This window comes from Scylla paramamosain, chromosome 14, assembly GCF_035594125.1.
Source record: "Scylla paramamosain isolate STU-SP2022 chromosome 14, ASM3559412v1, whole genome shotgun sequence".
NCBI classification, from domain to species: Eukaryota; Metazoa; Arthropoda; class Malacostraca; order Decapoda; family Portunidae; genus Scylla; species Scylla paramamosain.
This window is the reverse complement of record NC_087164.1, coordinates 12,542,742-12,554,922: the sequence shown is the minus strand read 5'-3', so window position 1 is coordinate 12,554,922 and position 12,181 is coordinate 12,542,742. Positions and strand designations below refer to the sequence as shown.

At 44.2% G+C, this 12,181-nt stretch overlaps 1 protein-coding gene across 1 annotated transcript in view; it reads left to right on the top strand.

The window, feature by feature from the left end:
- The first annotated feature begins 2,539 nt into the window (after positions 1–2,539).
- LOC135106872 (muscle-specific protein 20-like) overlaps positions 2,540–12,181 on the top strand; it is a 42,753-nt gene continuing 33,111 nt past the window's right edge. Inside the window, exon 1 of the mRNA XM_064016241.1 lies at positions 2,540–2,700. Coding sequence (XP_063872311.1) covers positions 2,671–2,700 — 30 coding nt within the window. The 5' untranslated portion in view covers positions 2,540–2,670. The remainder of the gene's footprint in view (positions 2,701–12,181) is intronic.

Below are 12,181 nucleotides of genomic sequence, written 5' to 3'. Positions count from 1 at the left end.
CTTTGCTTCTCCACTTCATCTTCCCTCCTCTCATCCTCAGTTCCTGTTGCAGCCTCTTCACTTCCCCTCCTACACTCAGCGCTCTCTCGCCCACTCTTACCTGCTTTCGCCTCTGCACTTCATTTTCCCTTCTCTGTAGCCCTTTCCCTTCTACCCTTGCCCACCTTCGCATCTCCACCTCATCTTCCCTTCTCAAGTCCTCAGTTCCTGTTGCAGCCTCTTCTTTCCATCTACACTCGCCCCTTCAGCTGTCGCCCACACTCGTCTCTGCAACCCCCAGCACCACCATCACCGCCGCCGCCGCCGCTGCAGCCGCCGCCGCCACTACCGCTGCTCCACATTGCCCAAGCCGCTAATTTTACAGCTTTCGCGGCTGCGGCCCCAACTTTGTTTATCATCCGACGCCCGGCATCGACGAAGCCCAGTTTTACTAGTCTGCTGTTCCCGAAATATACTATGCGTCTCTCTCTCTCTCTCTCTCCTCTCTCTCTCTCTCTCTCTCTCCTCTCTCTCTCTCTCTCTCTCTCTCTCTCTCTCTCTCTCTCTCTCTTTCTTTCTGGTTGCTCTGCGGCTCTCTGGTTGGTTTGCGCGTAAATGCTTGGGATTCGCTTCTGGCTTACTGTAGTTTCTTAGTGGGAGAAGCAACTCTCTCCGGTAACTCTCGTCAGTGCCATGTGATCTTGTTATTGCGGCACCATAACTCTCTCTCTCTCTCTCTCTCTCTCTCTCTCTCTCTCTCTCTCTCTCTCTCTCTCTCTCTCTCTCTCTCTCTCTCTCTCTCTCTCTCTCTCTCTCTCTCTCTCTCTCTCTCTCTTTGTTGCCGGTATACCCACCCGGTAGCCGCCGTTTGTATAAACCTCATAGTGTTTTTTGTGTGCATGTTTGGGGTAAGGTGCGCGCGCAGGTGAGGGAAACATTCTTAGTTAAGTTTATTTTTTCTTCCTCCTTCCTTCCTTCCTTCCTTCCGATTCCTTTTATGGTGTTACCGAGTCGATGTTTCTTTTTTCTTCTTTTCTTGTACTTGTTTACCGAAGGACTGATGCATTGCTCTTGACAAAATGACGTTTCATGCTGGGAAAAAAAAAAAAACATTTGCTGCCTTTCCTCTTTTCCTACTTTACCTGACGCAATTAAGGATATTGTGGCGTTAAGAACCGTACTCTAAAACGCTGGACTCTCATAAGAACTGTTTCCAAAGGTCTCAGAGATGATGAATCGGATTTTTATTAATGTTTTTATGACTCAGAAAGGAGAGCACATATTGAACTACTACTTGAACCAGAGAAACACCCTTGAAGACTCCCAACATATTTCACTACAGCAAATGTGGGGTGACCCTAGACAACGCACAAGGAGACAAAAGATAATGCCCCCAATAGACACAAGAACAGAAGAAAGAAGGAGATAGAAAGAGAAACAGATGGTAGCAAAAGACGAAGACGGATAAATAAAGATACAAAAATAATTACCAAGACAAGACATCATAGGCTGGAAATAAGCATTAGTCACTTGTGCTGGGATCTCATTATCCTTGCCTAAGTCGTCTTGTCCCCTGGTAACTACTGCTGGGGTAGAGAAGAGCACCAAGTTTAGATCCCAAACGGTTATGAATACTGGTCAGCTCAGTTTCTTGCGGGAAAACCTATGTACACTTGCTAGGCTTTCTTCTACACCCCTTGGTACCCCTTGGCCTGGCGCGGCGGGGGTCGAGGGGCGCTGAGGAGGAAGGGGGAAGAGCACGCCTTTACATGGAGGTAAGCAGTGAGGGGGGGGATGCCCAGTAGTGCCAAAGGGTGCCTAGGGGTGCCAATAACCAGGTTGTGACAGCGCCTGGCTCCTCCTTGCCTCTCATTGGACGTAACCTTTTCACGTGGGTGGGGGCGTGGTGGTGCCTTGCCAGTGTAAACACCTCCGCCTCCGTCCCTCCTCCTCACCACCCACCACCACCACCACCACCACCACCAGGGCCGTCACCATTACAACCACCCGCGAAATCTCTAGAATGTTGGGTGTCGTCATAAATTTTTGGTGTTAGGTGATGTCAGAGGTGTTTTTTTTTTTTTTTTTTTTATGTTCAGGGAAAGAGTAGGTGCCCTCGACGTCCTTTGTGATCTTGGTAACACGATTAGCCGGGGATTAATGGAGGTCACGTGGGGGGGAAAAACACGAGGCTGATACGTGGCTTGGCTGGGTTGGTACAGGATTAGTTGAAGTCTCAAAACTTGCTAGCGAATCATTACCGAACTTCGAGAATGCCTTGGAAGGGAGTATTTCGGGCACACCAACTCACCTGTAGGGATGGGCGTTGGCATTACCTCCCTCCTCTTCCTTCACCACCCTCTCACGTCCCCCTCAATCCCCCCCTTATCTCCCTCATCCCCCTACCACCACTACCACCGCCCTCAAGGCCCCTCCCCCTCCCTCTACCCCTCCTCCCCCACCCACCTTGCACACCCACTCCTCCCACCTCCAAGTTCTCCTCCCCCCTTCCGCCAATTCCATAGTCATCACTGTAAAACTGGCCCGGTATAAAAGTGGCGGTGACCGAAGTTGCCCCCCACACGTGCACCATCTTCCAGTGTGTGAGGGTCTTCTCCTAAAGTCGCTCCGTCGGCTTGTCGAGGTTTATCAGAGTCTCCTCCGTCGCCACCAACTTCAGAAGAAAGCACAATGGCTCTCCAGCGTCAGGTCATGGTCAAGGTACGTGCGTGGCGGGCCACGAGTCACGGAGGCTGCGAGAGGGAGGGAGGATGACAAGTAGAGTTGGTGACACAGCCTCTTTCCCTCTCTATCTCCTCTTCCTCACTCCACCCTCCCTCTCAGGCTCTCACGCCCTGTCTTTCCCCTCCTCCATGTCCCCCCTCCCTCCCTCCATTGCGGGGAACCAAAAATATTCTCCCCATGACGGATTTTTGGCAAAACTCCGGTCGAAAGCGAAGCGAGCATGACCGTACAGGTGAAAATAGACTCAACGCGCTGGCTGGTACACGGCGCTTCCAGGAACACTTGCTTGGAACCTCCCGCAGGACACGTATATGGCATTGCTCCTCGCCCGCCCCCGGATGGTAAAGGAGAGGTCAAGCGTTCTGGTGGCGATAAAAGAAATCTTTGTTATTTCTCATACACGTCAGCTGACCACACTAAACTCGAATCCTTTATCTCTACACGTTCTCTTAAAGAAAGTGGCTTCTAGTAAGAAACTTTTGTTATTCTTAATATATGCTGGCTGACTATGCTAAACTCTATGTCTTTACCACTCCATTTCCTAGTAAAAGTATTTGGCTTCTAGTAATGGATTCCCTCTAGTGACGCCTCTCTTTTCCCACTAGTGCTTCAGGTTTCATTTTATACGTAAGGGAAGCTGCAAGAAGCCATTAGCCCCACACGTGGCAGTCCCTGTATAGAACGTATAGCATAGTGTATATCTATATTCACTTATTTAATCTTCTAAAGCTCCCTAATGAATCGGACTCCACAAGGTGATGAATGAGTGTTATTCATCTACCACTGTATTAAAGGACTAAATTTTTGCTATCTTCTTTTTTTAATATAACCTTGTCAAATATTCGTGTAAGCTTGGATCCTTGTTGACACTCTCTCTCTCTCTCTCTCTCTCTCTCTCTCTCTCTCTCTCTCTCTCTCTCTCTCTCTCTCTCTCTCCTCTCTCTCTCTCTCTCTATCTCTCTCTCATCAAAAAAACTATAAGCATCTTCTTGCCAATGCTACAAGTATAAGATAATTTGAAAGGAGAAAAAACAGAAAGAGAGACAGACAAGAAACAGAAAGTCAGAAAGATACGACAAAGAAACAGACATGGGTGTAGACAGCCTGTGTATGCACGTGTGTGTGTGTGTGTGTGTGTGGTGTGTGTGGTGTGAGTGTGTGTGTGTGTGTGTGTGTGTGTGTGTGTGTGTGTGTGTGTGGTGTGTGTGTTTGTGTTTGTGTTTAAAGCAAAGGAGAAAAGAAACCTTAGAAACCTTAAGTAATGTCTGTTGAAACACAAAACTGAGTGGGACGAGGCTGTGGTCGCGAGCCGCCACCTCTATTACACCCTCCTCCTCCTCCTCCTCCTCCTCCTCCTCCTCCTCCTCCTCCTCCTCCTCCTCCTCCTCCTCCTCCTCCTCCTCCTCCTCCAATAGAGCGGGCAGGTAAAGACACAAAAGATTCCGCACAATGGCAGACTGAACCGAAAACTGAGTGTAAAAGAAACGCATATTTGTCTAAAGTAACTTCAGTTATTCTCGACTCCTTGCTTGCCTCGCCTCACCTCACCTTGCCTTGCCTTGCCTTGCCTTGCCTTGCCTCCATCCTGCTCCTCTCTTTCACCAGCTCCACTCTTCCTGGCCTCAACACGTGTATCTCCACCCTCTCCTAGCCCCTCATGCCCTTTGCTCGTATAATCTCACATCACATTTAGATATTAGGCAATACAGGGAATAGTAACGCATTTACCCTCTCCTGCTTCTACCGCCTCACGTTCCCTCACGCCATGATAAAAAGTGTCACAATTAAAACCACTTTGAAGTAAATGTTAGTGCGGTAATGGTCCTATCATGAGAAGGGTTCAAGTGTTCGAAGCTCTCTACCTCCCCGGGTCATTTTCAATCGTTTTATTAGCGAGTATTTCAATAAAGGGAGGCTGGGCTGGGCTGGGTTGCTCTGGGCTGGGTTGGGTACCCCTCGTTGACTGCCCTACTGACTTGAGTATCTTAATTTAGCGACTGTCAGTGATGCATGCGGCACTGACGCTTTCTGGCCCCCACGACAACTACTGCCTCCCATCGTGGTCTCCCAAAATATGACCACAAATGCTTCGCTGGGAATTGTGGTTAGATCTACACTTCTTTTGTTTTTTTGTTTCGTTTTTTCTGGCCTTCGCAAAGAGATGTTGTATAGTATATTGTGGATGGTCAAGATTGGGTTCCTTCCTGTTAGAGGCGGTGTTTTTGTGGTTCTAGTGATGGTTTAATAGGCTGTGGTTTGGGTTTTCGAGGATGTTTCTGTTATCTCTTTCAAAACCCAAGGAATTAGTTTAATTATGTTCTAGATCATTCATATTAAACATATGGAAGTTCGTTTTTATTATCAAAGACTTTTATTTTAACTAGGTATTCAACAAGGATAATTACATCTCATTAACTCTATTATGACTAACATAGAGGCGAATAAATGAACTTTGAATATCGTCTGTAGGATATTAAGAATGAAAAAAAAAACGCTAAGAAGTGAGGGAATGTTTGTTGGTATGACTCCCTTTGCGCGTCTTGTCCAGCCTGCCTTCTGCCTTAGAGACAGTCAAATAGAAACTTTGAAAGACAGAGGAGATCGGTAGATGATTCCAAATAAGATGATCTGCTCGGTTTCTGTGAGTGATGACAGCCTTGAAATGTGTCCGCCCGCAGCTTACCAGCCATTTGTGGCAATGCTTGTCTCAGAAATCAGCAGAAGAGAATGCAGAGGTCTTGTTAAGTTTAGCGATCACACACGAAAGAGGGAAGAGTTGAGGACAAAAAAAATGTCGTTGCAAGAACTCAATACGAATTTGTACAGAAGGATAGTTAAAGTTTAGCGACGTAACACGAAAGAGGGAAGAGTTGAGGACAAAAAAATATGATCATAAGAATCCAGTAGGAGGTTGTACAGAAGACTAGTTCAGTTTAGCGATCCCACACGAAAAAGGGAAGAGTTGAGGACAAAAAAGGTCATTGTAAAAATCCAACAGAAAGAAGTGGAGGAGGTGAGTCAAGTTTAGCGACCCCACATGAAAGAGGGAGGAAGCGAGGACAAAGAGGACTGTCATAAGAATTCTTGGCGACAGCTGTCCGTGGTGTAGCCTTGGCCTACGCGCCCTTGGAAGAAGCATTGGAGCTTTGTCTTACTGAGGGGACCGGAGGAGGAGGAGGAGGAGGAGGAGGAGGAGGAGGAGGTGGAGGAGGAGGAGGAAGAGGAGGTGGAGGAGGAGGAGGAAGAGGAGGAGCGGATACTGTTTATTTGGGAGTAGATGTCCGATGCTTCTTCTAGTGCCACATTTAAACTGGTCATCGTCGCCGTCACTGCCTCCCAGAAAGGACGCCCTGACCGATGAAGACTATTAATGCTTTAGGTCCTGAAGACACCCTTGTTTCGTGCCTGTATTAATATGTTTCACCGCTTCATCATCCATTGTTTCACTACTGGTTTAACAAGGATTCTGCCTCGTCATGAAAACCTGACTAATCAATTTTGTGGCCATTGAAAAATATTCCCTCTAAGAGAACAAAGCGTTTAAGAACACTAGTTTGTATGTGACACTGATTTCCTCTTGCCCTCTCTTTTCTTATTATTCTTCGTTTAATATTTAGCAAACACTGAACAGGCAGAGGAGAATGGCAAGCTACGGATCATATAATAAAGCAGGACAGACTTAAGAGAATTAGATGAAGAGACGAGAAGCTTTGCTGCGATTGCATAGAATGAACATTAAAGCAGAGCCGGATCGCGGTTGGGGATATTGTCCCTCGTCCATCACAACATGCCTTCTCTCTCCACTCCCCGCGGCCCACCTCCTCAACCCAATGTATTTTTAACCGCGCTGACAGACCATTTATATTTAAGCGATCAGTTGAATCATGTGCAAAGGACTTTGGCACTTTGGCACTTGGGCACTGTCGTCTGTCCGTCCGTGTCACACCTTCGTCTCTCCTTCCCTCTCCCACGCAACGCCTGCTTTACCACCCACACGGCCCCCTCCACACCATCCCCCCCTCCAACCCCTCCGTTCCTCTTCCTCCTCATTCCACCTCCACCACTGTCCATTAGCCAAGAATGTTTGATGAAAGGAGAAGAGATGCCATATAAGTATTTGAAAGTAAGGAGTCAAAGGGAATATTATTATGAGGCGTGTTAAAAAATGGATGAAAAAAGTGATTGATGGAAATAAAGAACGAAAACATAAAAAAAGAAATGAAAAGGATAGATGAACAATAGTCGATGAAATAACCAAGAAGTGTAAGTAAAATTAAGGAAGAAGGGTTAAGAATGAAAGAATGATAATTAAAGAAAGTAAAGACAAATAAAAAGAATATCGACAGATACCAGCAGACAACAACAACAACAACAACAACAATAAAAACAACAACAAAGGATAGAAGAGGAAAAATTAGAAATAGAAAAAAAAAGGTGAAGGAGGAGGAGGAGGAGGACAAAACCAACAACAGGAACGAGAGCAAGGAACACACCACGAACAAAGCTATCAACCCGTGGCATTGAAACATGATATTTTCGTCAACATATTCCCCTTCCAAGACTTTATCGTCGGACAGACTGACGCAAAAAAAAAAAAAAAAATGTACACTCAAACATAAATGGAAAAAAAAAATATCAATAATAGTGAGAGAAAAACACAGAAAATAGGGGAGAAGATAATGTGTGTGTGTGTGTGTGTGTGTGTGTGTGTGTGTGTGTGTGTGTGTGTGTGTGTGTGTGTGTGTGTGTGTGTGTGTGTGTGTTACTTGATAGCTACTCTTTCTTTTTTTTTATCTATCTGTCTCTTTACTTATTTATTTGTTAGTAGGATTAGTTACAGAATACATCTATGTACATATCTATGTACACATAATTACACATACATAATATACATCTCCTATTACTTCAGTGTTTATGTATATATCTATGTATGTATGTATGTACGCATGTATGAAAAAGCCAGTCAAAAAAAATAGGGATAAAGCTGCATATTTAAGTGTCTACCTGTGTATTCACCTCAAGATGTTCCTCAGGCTAGAATGAAGCGTGGCACACCACAACCTGTCTTTTGGAAAATTCCTCGGGGTCTTTGTTACTAAAAAAAATAAGTTACTTAGACCGAAATAATTCACCAGAAATTTAATAATGCAGAAATAGCTGTAGAATTCAATCTCGCTTGTTTAAAAGATAATTATCATTTAGTTGTATAAGTATAATAGCTCCCGTCTTAAAAAAATGAATAAATAAATAAGAAAATAAAAACATTTACTAAGACGGATGGAGCACTGAAGAGTTCACCAGAAATTTGATAATATAAATAACTGTACCATTCAATCCCATCTACTTAGAAAGGCATTTCTATTCAAGTGCATGAGTACTTAGCTCTCGGTAGCTCTTGCCTCTTAAAAAAAAAAATAATAATAATAATAAAAATACAAGAGTTACCAAGACAGAAAAAAAGAATTCACCAGAAATTTGATAACACAGAAATAGCTATACCATTCAATCCCTTGTATTTAGAAGAGAATGGTTATATTTATGTGTCTGCGTATGAAGGTATGTGTACATGTGCTTGGTTCGCTGGTCGCCAAGCCTTCTCAGAATTATGTTCGGCGAAGTTAATTTAACCACGGGCGCTGCGAGGCGTGAGTTGTGGGTCGTTATGGGTGGGAGTTACTATATCGAGGCTGGCGGGGGCGGGGCGATGACTTAGGGCACGGCAGAGAGAGAGAGGAGAGAGAGAGAGAGAGAGAGAGAGAGAGAGAGAGAGAGAGAGAGAGACGTTGTACAAGAGAAGGAAGGCAACCTGTTCCTCCCTTCTCCCTCCCATTCCCACCCATTCCTACTCCCGCCCACTCCCACCAGTAAGCCACACCCCCGCCACCCCATGTCCTGCACACCCACGCCTACAGCACACTCATTACTGCATGCACCTCACCATTAACACCGCCCACCCGCCTTCCTTAAATCCACCGCCCACCGCCCACTCTTCTCGTACCTCTCGCCTCACGCCCACGCTCCTGTGTGTGTGTGTGTGTGTGTGTGTGTGTGTGTGTGTGTGTGTGTGTGTGTGTGTGTGTGCTTAAAAGCCTCCATGTTTTAGTCTTTTTCTCTTTATATAATTAATGAGTTGTCACTACCCTCACGTACTTCCTCCTCCTCCTCCTCCTCCTCCTCCTCCTCCTCCTCCTCCTCCTCCTCCTTCTCCTCCTCCTCCTCCTCCTCCTCTTCTTCTTCCTCCTCGTGGTGGAGCTCATTAGGAACCTCAATTTAGCCTCAGAATCAAACTGTTTAAAGCATTACCCAGTTTGTTTACTCCTCTCCTCACTCTTCTCTTACTCTCCAACCTTTCTTCTCCTCCTCCTCCTCCTCCTTCTTCTTATTGTTGTCATCGTCTTATCTCCCACCTTGGCTTCCTCTCAGAGTTTTATTTTGTTACCAGCTATTCCTTATGTTCTCGTTCTTCTCGTTCTGGTTCTCCTCCTGTCTCTTTCAAGTTGTTCATCTTTTTACTCTTGTTTTTACTCTTTCTCCTATAATCTTTCCATTTTCTCTCTGTCCTCCTCTTTGTTCGTTCAACTCTCCCTCCATGTTTTCCTTGTTCTTGTTCTTCAAGTTTTCTACCTTCTTACTCTTGTCCTCTTCTTATTCCTCCTATACTCCTTCCTTTTCCTCTCTCTCTCTGTCCTCCTCCTTCTGCTTCTTCATTAGCTTTTTTTTTTCTTGTTCTCCTCGCTTTAGTTTTCCTACTACTCGTCCAACTCTTCCACGTTCCTCTCTTTGTGTCCTCTTTCTACTCCTTCGACTTTTCCTCCACTTTCTCCCTCTCGTCCTCATCGACCTCTTCAGTGTTCTCGTCGACCTCCTCTTCCTCCTCCTCCTCCTCCTCCTCCGTGTTTTTTTTTTTTTTCTCTTAACCTCTCATTTAAAGCAATCATAACTAACGAAATATATCTATGCTATCTATATCATGTCTTGGGCTGATGAATATAGCAATGGATATAGGGAGACAGGAGGAAAAGAAAGCTGAAAACAGGTGAACCAATTGTAAGAAGCAAGATAAGAGCAGAAAATCACACTATCTTGATTTGCTTTGTTAGTGAAGAATTTGACAATCGAAGGGAAGAGGAATAGTGTGTAGTCTCTGAAATTGTGATAACGTAGCGATGTGTGGCACTACTTGTATTCCAGCGTGGGAGTTGCCGTATATAAGTTATCATACGCTGCCATACTGCTCTTTATGCACGGCGAGAAGGAAGTCGTACATTTCAGGGTTATTTTAGTTGCCTCCGAGATGAACCGATGGCGGTCTTCTCTGAAAATAGACACAGATAAATGGATGAGCAAATGAGCAGGTAAACAGAGAAAAAAAATGAATAAATAATTGCAAGAAAAATTATAAATGAATGAATTAATAGATGGATGGATAAAAAAAACACGTAGATGAATAAGTAAATAATCAAAAAGGGAAGAAACTTTACGGTTTACTTCAAATGTTTACGAAATATTCATGAGCTTATATGGAAATTCTTTTACTTTTTTTTTTCTTTCTTTTATTTATTTATTTTTTTTCAAGTCTGAGTATTTTCGTTATCTGAAGTCTGAAAATGACATGTGCTGTACATCTTAAATTAGGAAAGAAACCTTTACTCCTGGGAAACATAAATCTCTCTCTCTCTCTCTCTCTCTCTCTCTCTCTCTCTCTCTCTCTCTCTCTCTCTCTCTCTCTCTCTCTCTCTCTCTCTCTCTACATATGTCTTCCATCTGGTTTAGTTCATAAGCCCTTTAGTTTAACCTTAGGGGGAATGAACACACACACACACACACACACACACACACACACACACACACACACACACACACACACACACACACTTGCCAGCTGGTGTGTCGTTGGCAAGGAGGGGGAGAGAAAGTTTAAAGCTGTTTATGTTAGAGAGGAGTGAAGAGTGAGGAGACAGAAGGGAAGGGAGGAGGAGGAGGAGGAGGAGGAGGAGGAGGAGGAGGAGGAGGAGGAGGAGAGGAGGTATTTTGGTGGAGGGCGTCCCTAACTCGGGTGTGGGTGGTGAAGTGTGGCAGGTGTGGGCGTGGGCGTGGGTGTTGCGTGAGAGAGAGAGAGAGAGAGAGAGAGAGAGAGAGAGAGAGAGAGAGAGAGAGAGAGAGAGAGAGAGAGAGAGGGGGGGAGGGGTTGAGTTAAGGACCTAATGAGTTTTGCTTTAGTTTTCCATGTAAATGCATGTTTGTATGTGTGTGTGTGTGTGTGTGTGTGTGTGTGTGGTAGAGCTACATTGTTAGTCTGTTTGTTGCATGTGTGTTTGTCAGTGCTTAAGGTTTCAGTGTGTGTGTGGCGCTCAGCTGATTCTCATGGGCAAAAAGCGACCGGTCTCCTTGCAATGATTAGCTATTCAACATCACTCCTGCTTCTTTCTTTCTCATAGTTGAGTGATAATAGAGAGAATAGAGGTATAATTTAAGTAGCTTCGTTTTGATTTAGTGGTGCAAGGTAAAGACGATTATTCTCATGGTAAAGATTAATCAGTGAACAACACTTTTATTTCCTTCTTTATCACAGTTAAGAGTGATAATGGAGAAGCTAAAGATATCATTTTAATAGTTTCATTTTATTCAGGAGCATGCATTAAAAAGTGACTGGTCTGCTTGTAAAGACTGACTCATAAAAAAGCTCAATTTTAATACTTACGTTTTGTTAAAGTAGTAGAAGTAAGAGATATAAGAAGTAATAAAGTAGATCTAAGAAGTAGCTGTCGTCATCACTCTATGCTAATGAGAGAGAGAGAGAGAGAGAGCAAGGCACTTCTCAATCATCCCATCATCACATCTTACTTCCTCGTGACGATGATTGGAAACACATCAAAGCACACTGTTAAATTACTATCATCATCACTATCACCATCATCCTTATCACTATTCTTATCACAGTTACACGAGGTAGATAACTTGCTGGTTGCTATGTCCTGATAAGGTCTTCAGCACTTCCTGGCACCAGTTTATCAGCCTAGACGACGTTAAATTGCCTGTGACACCACCACTACTACCAGCACCACCACCACCAGCAACACCACCACCACCACCGGCATCACCTGCTTCTCGTCATATATTATTCGAAATGTCAAAATCTCTTTCCCATTTGAGATTGAAATACGAGTGTACGATTTAAGATTAGTAGTGTTTGGTGGTAGTGGTGGTGTAAGTATTAGCAGTAGTATTAATAGTTTCTTTATTTGAATATCATTACACGATCTCTTTCATTCTTCATCATCAGCATCATCAGCATCATCTTTTTCTTCTTCCTCTTCTTCTTCTTCTTCTTCTTATTCTTCTTTTCCTTCTCCTTCTTCCTTTCCTGTATATCATATAATGAATTGGCAATATATTTAACATTATATAATGAAGCATACATTAATTTTCCCTCTATCATCTTTCTTCTTTCTTCCTG